The 16,334-nt window shown below is 40.8% G+C and overlaps 1 protein-coding gene across 1 annotated transcript in view; it reads right to left on the bottom strand.

Moving 5' to 3' along the window:
• WWP2 (WW domain containing E3 ubiquitin protein ligase 2) overlaps positions 1-16,334 on the bottom strand; it is a 41,896-nt gene that overhangs the window by 8,348 nt on the left and 17,214 nt on the right. Inside the window, exons 6-19 of the mRNA XM_069966119.1 lie at positions 15,989-16,181; positions 12,050-12,139; positions 11,764-11,938; positions 8,994-9,048; positions 4,380-4,461; positions 4,107-4,235; positions 3,329-3,413; positions 3,015-3,086; positions 2,397-2,485; positions 1,371-1,530; positions 1,151-1,284; positions 631-771; positions 417-537; positions 221-325 (exon numbers count right to left, since the gene is read on the bottom strand). Of these exons, the coding sequence (XP_069822220.1) occupies positions 221-325; positions 417-537; positions 631-771; positions 1,151-1,284; positions 1,371-1,530; positions 2,397-2,485; positions 3,015-3,086; positions 3,329-3,413; positions 4,107-4,235; positions 4,380-4,461; positions 8,994-9,048; positions 11,764-11,938; positions 12,050-12,139; positions 15,989-16,181 (1,631 nt within the window). The remainder of the gene's footprint in view (positions 1-220; positions 326-416; positions 538-630; positions 772-1,150; positions 1,285-1,370; positions 1,531-2,396; positions 2,486-3,014; positions 3,087-3,328; positions 3,414-4,106; positions 4,236-4,379; positions 4,462-8,993; positions 9,049-11,763; positions 11,939-12,049; positions 12,140-15,988; positions 16,182-16,334) is intronic.

Raw genomic sequence — 16,334 nt, 5'->3', positions numbered from 1 at the left:
CATCTAAGCAGCTTTCTGGAAAAGGCAGAGAGGAGCAAAAGAGCAGCTTTTGTTATGTGGCTCTCACTTTATTCTAGTCATCTGCAGGAGTCACACTGATGGAATATTCTAGTAATATGTCACCAAGTTCGATCACGAGACAATCTTTTCAAGAATCACCTAATTTTTGGCCAGAAATGTTAGAAGAAAAATAAAGGAATGCAAACAGTTTGACACCTACCTGCCAGAACCACTGCACCTGCTTGCTGTTTTTGGTGTAGTGACGGTAGATTGTGTTTTTTTGCCAATCACTTAGATCAATCTCCTGCATCCCACATAGCATCAGCTGAAACAAAAAAAATTACTGTTTACAATCAGCACAGCCATCAGCTTCACTATTATACACTGTTTCTGTGATGGCTGGTTAGATATTGCACCTCTAGCTCCTTCTCATCAAAATATCGCAGCCATTCCAATGGAGCAACCTCATTGAAGCCATCTAGAAAAGCGTTGGTCTGCTCCTCAACTCCACGAGTGAATCTCCAATCAGTAAGAAGACTAAAACAGAAAGATACATAAGCCATGATAAATAGCTTGTAAACATCCAAAGTGACGAGTATAAAAGAGGAAACTAATATCCAGCCTGCATACGTGATAAACTCTTCCTTGTTCTCCTCTGTTACTCTGATGTTCTCACCGCCTTCTTTCAGCTTATGAGAAGTTACCTCCCCTAAGATCTCCATATCTTGCACAAAATAAAGCTCCAAGTCACACTCCTCCAAATTATTTTCTCTAAATGAAAAAATGAACAGACACTCATGGTCAAAGTGCAGTTTTAAGGCAAAGATAATAGAAACGCAACAGCTAATAAGTGGAGATTATTAAAGGGTCCCATGTGGGCATGATTCAAAAGCAAAGCCTAATGGGATTCAGCAATGGACACATAGAATCACTGTTATAACAAAAACTTGGTCAATTATGGACTGTACTAATATACAGGGCAATATAACAATATCTCAACCATACTGGGAATATACAGGATTTTCTAGATTTGCAGTGACATATATAGATATAAAGATATATGGATACGCTAGCACTGCATGCACCCATATGGCAGCAGCAATGCTGTACATCTAGACCTCGGAGCACATATTCTCATCTCTGCCCTTACTTGATCCACATAATGGAATTGTAAAATTCGGGGTCAATAGATTCAAGGTCTTTCAATGTTGGCTTCTTGTTTAGCATCCTCTTGTAGAATGGTAATGTGAATCCTGTATCAATGAACTTCCCATGGTAAAGAGCCTGAAGATGAGAAGATCACAGAAGTTATTGGAATCAGACAAGTATGAATGACCCAACAATATTTCAAGAAAGCCTTTCCTATTCACCATAGCTATAAAGCGTCCAATGAATCTGAAGTAGGTGAGATGGTCGGGGTTGATGGAAGAGGCTGGGTTTATCTGTAAGCAGTAGTTGTTTTTCCCAGCATATTCAAACAGGCAGTACATGGGATTCAGCACTTCGTGGGACAACAGGAAGAACCATTCCCTAAAGAGAGAGATACAAGGGATGGAGGAAGAAGTTAGTAGTAGTTCTAAATGCCTAACATGACTGTCAAATTTACAAATACAGTTTTAAGATCCCATTCACAAATCTTGGAAGGTCGTCAAGGAGTACAGAGGGATCCCGCAGCTAAAAGCAGTGTTCATCTGCTATCAGGTTAAAGGCTGAAAAGTGGTTGGCTCAATGTTGAGAGCTCCCCATATCCTGTCCGTGGTTCTACCCTGTGGTAGAACAGCCTGACGTAACCTACCATAGGGTAAAACCACTGGGAGGACACAGAGAGAGACAGAGGAGCCAGGAGCCAAGGCACCACTGACGATACAGCAATCTAGAGTAGGTAGGATGCTAGAGTTCAGTTTGGTTGCAGACATGAAAACCATGAACCAGAAGAAAGTAACAATATCGAATACTGATGGGTCAAAGTACTGAACACACAAATAACCCAAAGCCAGCATGTCAAGGAGAATAATATGAATGGTAGATACAACAATGCCTAATGGATATAGCCGTATATCTCTACGTACACCTACAAGTGACATATGTACACTTCTTCTGCATAATTGTGTTGCTGCCACCCACATACAACACCTATATAATCTCATGCAAGGATCCTATTATAATAGTATGGCTGTCTTAGTAACTGCACCAATCAGCACTACCAGTACCTCTCCATTCCCAATGTTACAATAAGAGACAAAAGAATGATACCGTTAATAGTCAAGGTATTCCTCATCAATGACTTCTAATGACAATAACATACAGTGTACAGCAAAAAAAAAGGCATAGTCATAATATAATATGAGTGTACCCTTTTTAAAGATTGTGGATAAAGATGTTCAATCTTTAGTTACCTTGCAATTCCTCCATAGTCCAAACCTTCCTCACCACGCATTATGATGTAAAGACGACGTCGAAGATCATATGGTTTCATATTCATGATCTAAGGTAAGAAGAGAAAAGAAATCACAGTTCACACCTCTTATATGTGATAATGATATTCCACAGATCAATGGCCTTGCTGAATGTAAAGACCTAAAGGTACACCTATTCCTCCTGACTCCCTACCCCCCACCAAAAAATAAATAAATACACATGTATGTTCTCTGTGTATACATGTGTTCTCAGCGGGTAAAGAGGAATAGGCTGCTCATCTGTGAGAGGACACAACTGAGACTTTGAGATGTCTGTTCCGATAGAAAGTGTGTCCAGTGATGAAGATGCAACCTGCAGACTACTTTGGACACTCCTTAGACCCACAAGGCTACATTAGCACTAAACCTTAGGCAGTGGAGGCTATTTAGACTAGAAATATATTACATGCAGAGTGATGTAATTGCATATAGACAAATACAAATTCATCATTTCTTAGGTGAAGGGCCCAGTGCCCAAGCTCCATAGGCAAGATATGGAAATCATTGACAATATGGTAAAACCATCTTGTAGCTTTCTTGTATACTGTCTCATGTTACCTGCTGAAAGGAGTCCTCAAACAACGTCTGTCTGGATACGCTGATTTTCACATGGCTCGGAAGTGTATTTGACTTGGAAAAGAAGAAAGAAAATAATACGCTTTTAAAGACTAGGACATATAATGTTCATGTTCTCTATCATAACATGTCATCTATACAGTAGGTCTTTCTGTATGCTGTAATAAAAGAGTAACTGATACATCCATACGGACATGTGGTTTAGTAAAAGAAGTGGGTGGAAGTTTCTGAGGAAATGGATCAGAAACTTTGTGGGTAGAATTGGAATTTTACAGAAGGTAATCTTAAAAACTTACATGGCATAGGAACCTAAATTGATGGTACTTCCATCGGAAGCTACGACTTCTATCATATGCTCCGGGCGAGCTCCCTGGTTTGACCCTGACAGGACAGAGAAATTGTTTAAACTTTTTTTTACCTAAAGTAAATCAAAATGTGACATTTTATGTATTGTTCCTTGTTATCAGACATTCTAGGAGAGACTGACTGTAGAGTTCTTCAATGGGATCATCGACAGAAAGTTCAGAAAATACTTTTATGCCTGCTTTACTTCCTATATTCAGTTGTGAGGATCTCAATCACATACGCAGGTCCTATGAGCTAACATTTCAGGCCCTGTTAACATTATGCTTATAGCCACAGGTTCATGTATACTCCAGGTAGAGCTCCCGAAATTTACCTCTGACGTATTCCACTGCATAGGCGTACACTGGGCAACAGTATGTATACTGTTCTATGGAATAACGTAGTCTATTATGCTAATTCTTCCCCTTAATTTGTGATATACCGAGCTATATGAGCTCAAAGTAGGCCAAAGGACACTTCTGCTGGAGTTTTACAGATATGATTAACATATATGTCGGAGGCTTTTCTTGGTGTACAAACTAAGCCTAGCTGAACAGGGCCTTTGATTCACTGTCTCTTTTGCATAATAGTTTATACAATATTCCGAGCTATTGACATCTACATAAAACTTCTAGTGCAGTCTCTATAGGTCGAATCTTTATTCTTACTTGTCTTTCTCTTCTTACTATTGTATTTGCCCTCTTATCAGCACAAATAACTTGCACATACCCAGAATCAAATCCAGGTCTTGGGTCTTTGAAGGTTGTGGTCCGATTATTGTGATCTACAAAGTATCTTATCCCTTCATTGGTGTATTTCATTTCCCATCCTGGAGGGAGTGCTGGTTCCTGGATCATACTAGGGAGAAGATAAAGACACTCAAGCATTGTCCAGTGGATATCAAAGCCTTGTAACTTTGACATCTCTATAGACATCTTACTTCAGCTTACCCTTATCAACCCCCCTTCCCACATCATAGACAAAGTGCTTATGTGTACTAACCCCTGTGTACGAGGGTCTTCCCATTGTGTGGTACGTGTGTTGTGATTCACGTAATACACTCTCCCGTTATCTTGTCGCTTCTCTGAAAAAGAAAATAAATGTCAATAGGAAGAATCAATCCTACTTTTCTTTTTTTTATCATAAAGATACAATTCAACACTTTAGATGCCAACAACTGGCATCCATGAGCCAAGCTGTGGAAACAAACCTACAGTAAGGGCAAGTTCACAAAAGTTGGAGTTTGTGCAGATTCTTTGGTAGGTCTAAAAAAAAACATCAATCTGCACACGAGGAATTTTCTGTGGATACACAGACAATCTGCCACAGTACACTGCTTGCTATTTTTTTTTTATTTCTCACTGAAGACAATGGGGAATGTTCACAACAAATCCATGCAAATGCCGCAGCAGAACAGACTATGGATCGGTGGTCAAATTTTGTGTAGAATGTTACTATTGCACAGAAAACGTCTGCAGCAATTCAGTCTCGTGTAAATTTCTACTTATAGGTCAGGTTTGTACACATACACAATCAGTCAAATACACATAAAGAAAGGGTTACAGTTCTCTTTACCAGTGTTGTCAACTAAAATGATAATTATTAGAAAAAATCTGATAAAGAACAGAGATAAATGAACCTCTAACTTGCTCAGATTCGTCCGAACCCAAGCGTATTGCATTTGATCACCTGGTGGCTGAAGTAGTTAAATGCAGCCCCAGGAAGTCCTGGAAAACATGGAGATGGCCTATGGCTTTATACATGTTTTCCAAGCAGCCTTAGGGCTGCATCCAACTTCTGCAGCCACCGGTAATCGCTAATAGAGAAGCAATAGACAGGGCAGCCTAAACTATACAGCATTTAGACGATAGGTATCAAATCTGTGGAAAATACAATCACCAGAAATTCAGTGTCTATGGGACTATTAGACTCTCCCAGACTATCATGGGAAACAAGATTCTTGAAGAAGTGACTTCAGGTACATGCAGATAGGTAAATTTAGATTGTGACCCTTAATATGGACAGGGAGCAATTGAATGGGATGTCATGTACAGTGCTGTGGAATAATTTAGCGCTAGCATGCATGGTCAGAAAAGCTGAATGAAATAAATGAAATGCTAAAACAACTAAATTTCTACTAGCCATATACTTTTTTAGAAATGTGTACCTCCTGAGATTTTCTATTAATGATGATTGAGTAATGTGGGAAATCAGTCTGTCTAAGATTTCCATGTCAGTTGTTCCAGTTTCCCTCTATATGTGCTCTAGACACATAGCAAAATCTTCTCTTTTAAACTGTGGCAGTGAATGATGAGAGTTGCAGCTTCAGAACAGCTGGAGAGCCATTGGTTGTGGACAACTGTTGTAAATCAATGGCAGAATAGGTGATGATATAGAACACCATTTACATTCTGCGGGAGACATAAGCTGCGCTTAGTGTTCCAGGCTCTTGCTAACGGCACACAATTATGTCAGTTTTGCTGACCTCACTCTTACCACACACTCTCCCTGTCTGACCATCTATATATAGACCCTGCTCCGCCAACCAGACATAGCATCTTTCCCACTAATTTCCCAAGAGATGTATACAGTGGTGTAATTCACCAATGTAAAATTGCTCTGCAAATGCATGAACACACATAGAATGTATTTCATCACTGGACTTGGCCCTAATTCACGAGCCTTAGCTTTTACCAAAGTACTGAAATTGTTCTGAGTTATGGGCTCCGAGGGACGGGGGACCAGCTGCTTGTCATATAACACCTATATAAGCTTAAAATGCCACACAAACATACTTTTGGAGAAGTCTATATAACATATCACACAGCTTCACTGTTTTCAAGCACGGTGATAGTTTCCTGTCCAGGGCTCCTGCACTCTCGGCCCAGACAGAGCAGCCTTTAAGGCCGACATTCTCAAGGGGAAAGCTTAAAGTTGGCTTGGGCTCACACAGAAGCCGCCATGATGTTGCTGCATAAACCCAAGACTTGTCACACTGGTAAATTCTCCAGGACTTAAGGTGTAAGCATCCACACCATAAGAGGAGATCAAAGCTAAATATCTGAGACTATCTCTTGTAAGCTTTTTCCCCTCCATCAAGTCTCATAGGATTTAGACCAAATAAAAAATCCTGGTGGAATTATTTCCATGTGTGGTGAGATCTAATGGAAAATTCCCAAAGCAGGAAAAAAAACAAGTATATGGAGGAGTATAAAAAAGTCAATATCATTAGATTAGATAGACAGACTGTTATGGGTAGTGTCAAGAGAAAGATGGATGGATGGATGGATGGATAGATAGATAGATGAATATATAGCAGATAGATATAAACAAAGATGAGACAAAAAGAAGACAGACAGACTGCTTTGCAAGAGATGTAACATAAATTGATAAATAAGATGGAGACAGATAAAGACAGAAAGGTAAATGGATACACAGCGCTATATAAGAACAGGAAATAAAAAACAATACTTGTATAATCTATGTACTAGGGCTGTAGCAAATTTTTACCCATGTTCATAAACATTATACTGGTTTTCCCCATTGAAAAATGTGATAATCCATTACTGTATTATACCAGTTTGCTAATGTTATGATGACCAATGTAAGCCTGTCAGACAGGCAAATCAATGATAACCTGAGAACAGGGAATTATGAACGCTGGATAAAGTTACAATTTCTTGTCACACACAACAATTGTCATTGGGCCACCAAGGCTCAGTAGCAACTGCTTTAGATCAGCAGTACAATAGCAGCATTATTCTCATTGGTCGTGTACTGAATGTAATGAATTTACAAATAGTATTGGTTCCACTCAATAATACAGTGTAAGTGCAAGCAATGCTAAGAGTGGACAAAAACAGACCACACCTAAGACAGTAAATAACGCCATAGAAACACCAACTTGTCTACAAGACAACCTCAGGAGAGACAGTACAGGTTCCCGCTGGAACAGTCACAACTGATCCAGGATCTTAACTTATAAAGAGGTCCTAAAACATTCCTCTAAATGCTGCAGCTAACCACGTAACACAAGTGCCATAAGTGGGGCGCCATCCACATCCTCATATTAACCATGCACAGCCTCTTTTACAGAATATTTCTGGTATGAGTACTCTGCCTATATGCTCAATTATAAATGAGCTATTTTATAATAAAGATCACAATGACCTACACACACAATAGACAGAAACAAGGGAACAAAGAGAAACCTGGGTAACAACACTATCATGTTAACTTCAAGGTGCAAACCTAACACAATACAAAGACTATAATACAGAGCAAGAGAATCTTTATGAAAGAGAAAAATGGTGCAAAATATTTCAAAAACCTAGCGGCAGAAACATGGTCCATACTTCTGGCTCAAAATTTGAAAGGTCTGACAATCCTTGCTTCATTACAAATTAGGTAGCTACATAAAGTGCCACAGAACCAAAGAGATATAACATAGGTAACAGATATTGCCAGTGTTTCCAGCATTAAATTAGAAAATGTAGGTGGTAAAGAAACACCGTGATAAAAGATGCAGAACCATCTACCTCTTCACCCCCGTTCTTTTTACATAAGAGCAGGTGCAGGTTGAACTACGGCCAAGGAACAAACAATTACTTTGAGTGCAGCTGCGCCTGGGGGTCCTACTTAAAAGGTCTCAGACAGGACCAAGATGTTTCTAACTTCTACATAACTTTGCTCCAGAGCTTTTGGCAGGATATCGTCCTTCTGTGCACAGCAATTACCTTTTATCAGTTCTCCAAAGTACAAAACCACAGCCTCTCTCTCCCTAGCACGTGCCAAGCTACTTGTTCAGAAACTGTATCTTCCCTTCTGATTAAAGGGTTCTTGATCAGTTACAACACTGAAGATTTTCCCACAATTCCAAGTTACAAGCACAACCTGGAGCACGTACAGCATATACATATGAGGTGCTTTATAGGAATGACTCTTTGTGTTAAGCCTTACTGTGTCCTATGCAAATGTTAGTATTTAAAGAATGGGGTGCAATCTTATTTTGCTACTGATTTAATACCAATTGCACATATAGTCTTAAAGCGCATAAAAGACATGGGGGGATATTTATCAAAGGGTGTAAAACATGCACTGGTGTAAACTGGCCACAGCGACCAATCACAGCTCAGCTTTCAGCTCTAGTAAAATGAAAGAGTATCTGTAATTGGTTGCTGTGGGCAGTTTACACCAGTCTATATTCTACACCCCTTGATAAATCTCCCCCCATGGGGTATGGAAAATTCCACTCTAGTATGAAATGCTTCTAAATTAAGGCAATTCCACCCCCTGGACCTATACACACCCCTTCACTCCTGGTACAACACACCCTCACAGTGCATTGGGCTGGGAAAAGAAAATGTTTCTTTCTCAAACAGAACATAAAAATGTTTTTTAAATATCTTATATTGAAAATGGGTCACAAAATGGACAAAACCATTGAGATAAAGCAACAAGTATTTAGATGGAGTTTCCTTTCTGGATAATTCCAAAATCACTACTGTACCACTAGACTGAAACTTCTTGGATAGTTCAATAGTAATAATTTGTAGAATACATAAAGGGCAACATATATTAAAATAAGGTTTCTTGAAAAATTACACAATCACTTACCCCATCCATTGGGTAGAGGTCCAAGTGGGTCATTGTCTGGAGCGCTGGCTGGAGACTGCAAACAGAGAGACAGCAAGGCAAAGAGTGAGGAAAGGCAAACAGGTAAGTGAGCAGCAGTGCAGAACAGGAGTCAGCAGGATGATGGAGCTACAGGCAGGAGATGCCATGTGCTCCGCAGACGTCCCCAGCTGGACTCACGTCCGACTCGCTCTCAAACCAGAGGGGAAAATATTGCAGGCCTTTCAAATGAAATCATTCCCACAAGCCACCAGTAAACGCCCAGCTCTTCCCGGCTTTTGGGCTCAGCTCCTGGCCCCCCTTCCAAGCAGAGCCCCTCTCACCTCCTCCCCTCCCAACCAAGCCCGTCCCTTGGCAGAGCAGTGTTTAAGAGTAGCCCAAACTGAAGAAATATTCAGCAACTTATAGGCACAGGCTGCTCCCCCCTTCCCCTAGACCTGGCTTACAATGCACCTTTCTTTTTCTGCAGTGAGGGGATGCTTAGAGGGAAGGAGGAGGTGTGTAAGGGGGGTGTGAAATTGCTGGGAGGTGCAGTGGGGGCGTGCGGATTGCTAATGTTTATATAACTCCCCCTCTGACCAGCTCAGAAGTCCCTAGGGAATCAGGACTAGGCTCCACTGTGAGCAGCTTTGTATCAAGCTCCTGAAAGGATCCCCCAGAAATACAAGAACAGTTGTGAAAACACATGTAATGTCTATTTGTGTATTCTTATTCTCATGAAACAGAGAATTGTTGCACTTTTCCATAGCTGTAGGGGAAGGGGGGGGGGGGGGGGGCTTTGATGTATAAAAGTTGTATGGTGCATGAATTTCCAACACGTGTCACATGGCCTGTGATATATATCCTGCAAGTAATGTATGTGTCCAATGTACACACAACAGCCATAACATTAAAACCACCTGCCAAATACCGATTAGGTCTCCTTGAATTTACAGGAGACGTCAATGAATTAATCTTCTTACATACACCATTTCTAGACAATTTGACAATTTTTACATTGTATCAAGGAGCATTATCCTGCTGAAAAAGGCCAATGCCATTAGGGAATACTACTGCCATGAACAGGTGTATAAACTCTGGTATGTCCTATAGTAACCTATGGTTATCACAATGCTTGTTTTCTTCCCATTCTAGTACCACCCTGAGCCCAGGTAAGCAATTCTCATAGACTCAGCTGTCTATCCTATGTAAAAGAAAAGATGGTTTTATCAGTTCAGGCCTCTTTGCTTCATTGCTCCATGATCCAATTTTGAGGCTCACATGCCCTCAGCAGTTGCTTTCAGCCCTAACCAGCCCTATTCTCAGCAAGCTATGCATGTGTTTTGTCAAGTTTATTGTTTATTTTTTTTATATAGCACTGACATATTCCACAGTGCAAGTCATAACAGTCTGTTTTCAATAGGGCTCACAACCTACTCTCCATATTTCAGATACACACTTTAGTCAATTTTTGTAGAAAACCCATTACTTTTCAGTAAGTTTTTGGAGTGTGGAATAAAACCCAGGAAAACACACAGAGAAGAGAAGATACCAACTCTATATAGATGTTGTCTTTGGTCAGATTCAAACCCCGCACTGCAGCAAGATTATAATGCTAACCACTGAGCCACCATACTACCCCCTTCTATCATAGCCAGCATTAAAGCGAATCTTTACCCAAACACCAGCAGCAGGAGACGAACGGAACCCGGGACAGGACTTGGATTGATGGCAGCAACGCAACAGTACCAGCGGTTTGGGAGGGCGGAGGGTTGTTACAGATTCATTTCAACATTTTTAGCACTTTTTACTGCGGCTGCTATCTGTAGGACTGGACCAGATCAGCCAGCTTTGTTTCCCCTACACAGCAGGGAGCCTTGGTCCCTCTTTACCTTGTTGTTGGTTCACTGGTTATCCTTCCGTGGAACACTGTGTTAGGTACTAACAACCACATACTGGGATTATTCCACCTGCTGTCTTAGATATGCTCTGAGATATCTAACCATCACAATTTGGACCTTGTCAAAGGTGCTCAGATGCTTTCCCATTTTTCTGCTTTTAAAGGGGAGTCTCCAAATTGCAGTCTTGGCATGCAACCACTTCCCCTTGTGTTCTCCAATGGCTGGGTGGTCCGGAAAGATCGCTAAGCCATTGGAGAACAACAGGAGGCTTGGTTTCCAATGCATGTGTCTGTATACAGCCTAACACATCATAAACTGATTGTTCACTCACTGTATAATATATAACACCCACTAACTGGAGCTACTATAATTTTCAATTATATAATTAATATAATATTATACAAATACAATTAGTTATTAGTCCCTAAGATTAATATTTGTATAGGAAATGAGACTGAAATGGAAAATATAATGGATATCGGTACTGACTTGGAATGGGATATAAAAAGAAAATTTTGCTGAGGAGAACAGTACAGTGGACTACATTTTTCTACCCATCAATATCAAAAGAATCATCAATCAATTGTAGAGAATGTATTTTGTTTCATTGAAATTTGGCTCGCTCACACATATGACAGATGTAAATGTAGATGTAACAGCCAGACCCCACTGACCTATAATGGTGCAGTCAAGGCTGCCATAATGGTGATGGAAAGACTCTGCCTGCTAAGCTGCTCTTGTCATCAAAATAGAGTCCCATACATATAGACAAGTAGAACCTTACCTTATTTTGTTCACACTAGCATCAAACACAATTTTTGAAAGATGACTGATATGCGGTAAAGGTCTGATCACTTGCTATTCCCCCTTACCTGATACAGATAGCGTTGGCTGAGCTGTTGCATTGCCCCCTGTAGCTGGTTCCTCTGGGTCTGCCATTGTTCATAATTGCGGACGTACTCTGCAGTAGGCCTTTGCCATGTAGTTGTACGAGTATTGTGGTCCACGTAGTAGTATCGACCTCGATTATCCACCCTCTTCTCCCACCTACAAAGGGAAAATTGTCAGTGTATAAAACCAACACTACTGTCTGCACAACACAGAGTATATGTAGTACAACTCTGAGCTAAGCAAAGTCCTAATAAGGTTGGCTCTTACCCAGGAGGTAGAGGTCTCTCCCAAGTGGTGGTCTTTGTGTTATGGTCCACATAATATACACGGCCATTGCTCAATTGTCTCTGTTCCCACCTAAACCAGAGACAAACATTTTTACAGTGAAATTCGAGCAAATTATGGGGGACAGAAGACTCAATAGCCCAGCATGCAAAACTATCCTTCATATACCCTTTGCAGGCAGCCACATTTTATTTACTATATGAATGGAATCTATGAAGGAGATGCAGGACCCCATTATTAGAGAATATATATATTCGGCTGGTCCCTTCCTTGCTGTTTTAAAACATGAATGATTCCTACGTCATGACCCAATACTCCAATGCTAAAATAAAGCATGCACCCTCTCGCTATACCTATAAATTAAGTTTCTTCATGACATAGTTATAAAAAAAAAAAATGTCTGATTTTCTCAATATTTGTCCAGGCCACCTACAAAACAAAATTTTATATATAAACAAATGGCAGGAATATTGCCAAAGTGTGTGTAACCTGGTGAGCATCAGACTGTGGCGGTGACTGGAAATTCTGTCATACTCATGCCTGTATCACATCCAGTAAAACTGGCACCGACATACTGCAAGCTCTTTGTCTATGGGGCAATGCTTTAGGGCCTGATTAATGTACTCCGCTCCTTATGTAGTTGCCATAGCAGGTACTGAACTAATGTATTGCGCTGAAGTGGAAAAATCTAAACACTCCAGAGTATACAAACATATGGTACACACAGCAGGATGCAGGCACACACACAGATATTCTCTCTAGAAGCTGCTGGGGTTGTGCTGTCGTGTGGGCACAGCAGCTCTGCCCAGTTTCTGTATAGTCAGGGCACAAGGCTTCAATTACACTGCCAAGGAGCCTCTCTTAACTGCAGGAGGAAACCGCTGCCTCTGCGCCAGGGCGACAGACAGAGTGTCTTTGTGTAAGACAGAAACGTGAATAGCAGCCAAGTGAGCAGAAGAAAGAAAAACGTTGCACACACTGCCCTCATAATATACCGCTCCATGTATACAACACATACAAAGCCTGGTTTTCAGCACAGAACATAAAATCTGCAACATGTGTCCCCCACAACAAAAGAAAGGGGAGTAACAGAGTACAGGCAATAAAAATGGCCGCTGAGGAGCCAATGTTTGCATTTCCATTCCACCTAGTCTTTCCGTCTGTGTGTTCCACATTACCCTTCTGCCTGGCCCATCTCACATGTCTGTGTTCTAGGACTAATGGCCAAGAACATTCATGTGACTGACACATTATTATTTACCTATGCCGCACTTGGAGCTGTTCACAGGACACAATGCTGCTAAAACCATCTCTAAATCATTGCACCATTTCAGTCTACGGGCTTCCATATGTTCCTTCTAGTTTTTAGGGTTTCATTTATTGTTATAAACAGGCCTTACTCTAGTTTGAAGAATTAAAGAGTTGCAAAGCAAATTTCTTTTTAATACTGTCAGGTCAGCTGAGACAAGAGTCCAGAGTAGATCCCTAACATACACTGGAAACCAACCAGAGCTTGGATGTTCTTTCTCTTGTGTGCAATCGCATGGGCTGCCTGTTGTTACATGGTGACAACCAACAGTATGCCATTGCAGTGTCCTGAACAACAAACTTACAGCAAAACAACTTGACTACATAGACCCACTGTGCAGGGCTCTTAAAGTTTTACAGTGTAGAGAAGAAGGTAGTGAGCAGCATTACAGATACCACTTAAAAACCAACTACATAGAATTTTTAAAAAGACAACAAACAAGAAAGTTTTATGTTTTCCTGCATTAGTAAAACATATATAATATTAATTGTAGAATTGTTCTACTTGCTATAGTCAGGTCATTCCATATATGTGTGAATTACATTTGCCCTTGTAACATCCTATGCTCTGAACCTCTGTCCCAACTCACATAAAGGGGGTTTTCACAGTTGATGCCGAAGTTTTCCAGGAGTTTGTGTGAGGAGAACAGAGCCCCTTACAGAGAGCACAGAGCGAGCCTGTGAGCACACAACCCTAATTACCTGTGACTGACACTGCTCCCAGCCTCTGACCTCACCGCTGCCCAAACAAACAGACGCTAATTAACCCTTCCCTGTACAAAAGACAGGCAGTAGGGAACGCCCTTGTCACACAAACAAACACTGGGGGCACAAAGATCCAGTCAGCAGCAAAGGTCTGCTACACTTCGCCCAAATAATGCCAGCTGAGAGAAGCCTGGAAAAGAGATGCAGCATGAGACACCAACATCCTGGCTGGAAGCTACTGGAGAACTATAAATCCCAGCAGAGAACTCAAATAAAACCTCATTTCCCCATTAGGCCCCTGACCGATGATGTTGAATGTATTTTATTTAATACATAGCATTATTAGTAGTATTAGTAGTAGCATTGTGTGGGGATCTGGCAAATACCAAGTATATGACATAATTTAGAATGTTTTGTCTGGCGGGATATGCACATAGACTTCCACAAATACATTTTGTCCAGAGAGTTGCCACTACTTACATAAACAAACAGCATTTGTCAGTAGCGCCCCCTGAGGTCAGAGCTCACTGACAACCGATAAACATATACTTGCTCTATTGAGTAGAGACTAGTGTATAAGTACCATAATTGTAAATAAAGTTATACAATTTATTATTAAATGGATTGTTCCATCAGGATAACAAAAGTCTGTCGATATGCTTTATTATAACACAGCAACATGGGGGGGTCCCCTATTTGGAGAGCAGTGACCAGTTACAAGTGACCTGAATTAAAAACAATTTATCTGAATCGTAGCCATGTAATATTTAACTTTAGTGGCCGATGCAGGCAACCAGCTTCAACATTCAACTCACTTATTAAACGATCTTTTGATCAAGCAAACAAACAGCTAATTTTAATGGAGGTTATAACCTTTTTGTTTACATGTTAAAGGGGATATCTGTGGTGGGAAACCCCCTTTAAAGTGGGTTATCTCACCCTTAAAAATGAAGCAGTGAAGTCAGTAAGTAGTGCAATACAACAGGTCCCAGACTATATGAGGTGACATGGTACCCCAGTGACTAGCAGACAAGGTATGGCTAGGCAAGAGTATTGGAAAGTAATTTCTGGGGTAAGGAAACTATAAATAAGGTAAGGCTATGTTCACACTATGTGTAACAATGGCCGCTGTTTAGCATGTTTTTTATTTAAAGCCCATTGTAACCTGCCACCTGTATGGGTGTGTCTGGATTTCCATATACAGTACAACCTTCATGACAGCGACACAGTGTGTGAACTGCAAATTATTTATGGCCGCTGTTTCCCAACAACAGCCAGACATGTCAATTATTTGTACTGCATGGAAGAACAACGACTGTGTGCTGCATAGGGTGCGCGACAATGGCCGTTGTTCTATTGAAAGTAATGTAAATGAATTGATGCTGAAAACTACAGCCATAGTTTTCCCACTCATTTACATGGTGTGAACATTGCTTAAAACCGATATTTCAGTGTGACAAAAACTTTATCCGTCTTCTGTACTTTATATTCCGTATTTGCTTTATTGGTCACTGGTGGGGAACTAGTTAACCTGGTGGTTTTCCTTCTAATATACAGTATGTCTTTAAATGGTGGGTTTTAAAGGGAAGCGTATCCAGGCATTAACAGTACATATAACCACAAAACAAGGACAGTGGTGTGCAGCACTGTAGAGGAATGTATAGGAATTGAGATCAGACAAAGTTGCCCCCATCTCCAGTGAGGTGTGAGTGTGACTGGACAGGATTGTCCTAGGAACACAAACAGGCTGGCTCTGTGTCAGGAGAAAGACGCCTTTCACGTAAATACATAATGAAGCATTCATGGCTGGTTAAACTCCACCAAACCTCTGTATAGTGCAGTCTCCTGCTCACATTAAGTCTGGCAGAATTACAATCCTGTACATCACAACTAATTCTCCCTTCTTACCCAGATGGCAAACCGTCTGATGATGGGGTGGCAGCACTTGAAAGCAATGAGTTGTTCTCGGATGACTCTACGATTGCCCCAGGTGGTAACCCTAAGCCAGGGGAAGGTGTAGAACTGATGATGCTGCTTGTCAAGGTGCTTCCTATAGAGGTCACAGTGTTTGACCCAGATGTGTGGTCATGATCGCCATTTACTGTAAAGATAAACATAATAAAACTACAATTTAGATGCTGATTGATTATGAAATCAGATCCTTTGAAGGGATATTCCCATCTTAACTAATACAGTGCTCCCTCAACTTACAATGGGCTCAGATGACAGTATTTCCAACATACAATGTTCCTTT

Source organism: Dendropsophus ebraccatus, chromosome 4 (assembly GCF_027789765.1).
Source record: "Dendropsophus ebraccatus isolate aDenEbr1 chromosome 4, aDenEbr1.pat, whole genome shotgun sequence".
NCBI classification, from domain to species: domain Eukaryota; kingdom Metazoa; phylum Chordata; class Amphibia; order Anura; family Hylidae; genus Dendropsophus; species Dendropsophus ebraccatus.
The sequence above is the reverse complement of the archived record's forward strand: the minus strand, read 5'-3'. Positions and strand labels throughout refer to the sequence as shown.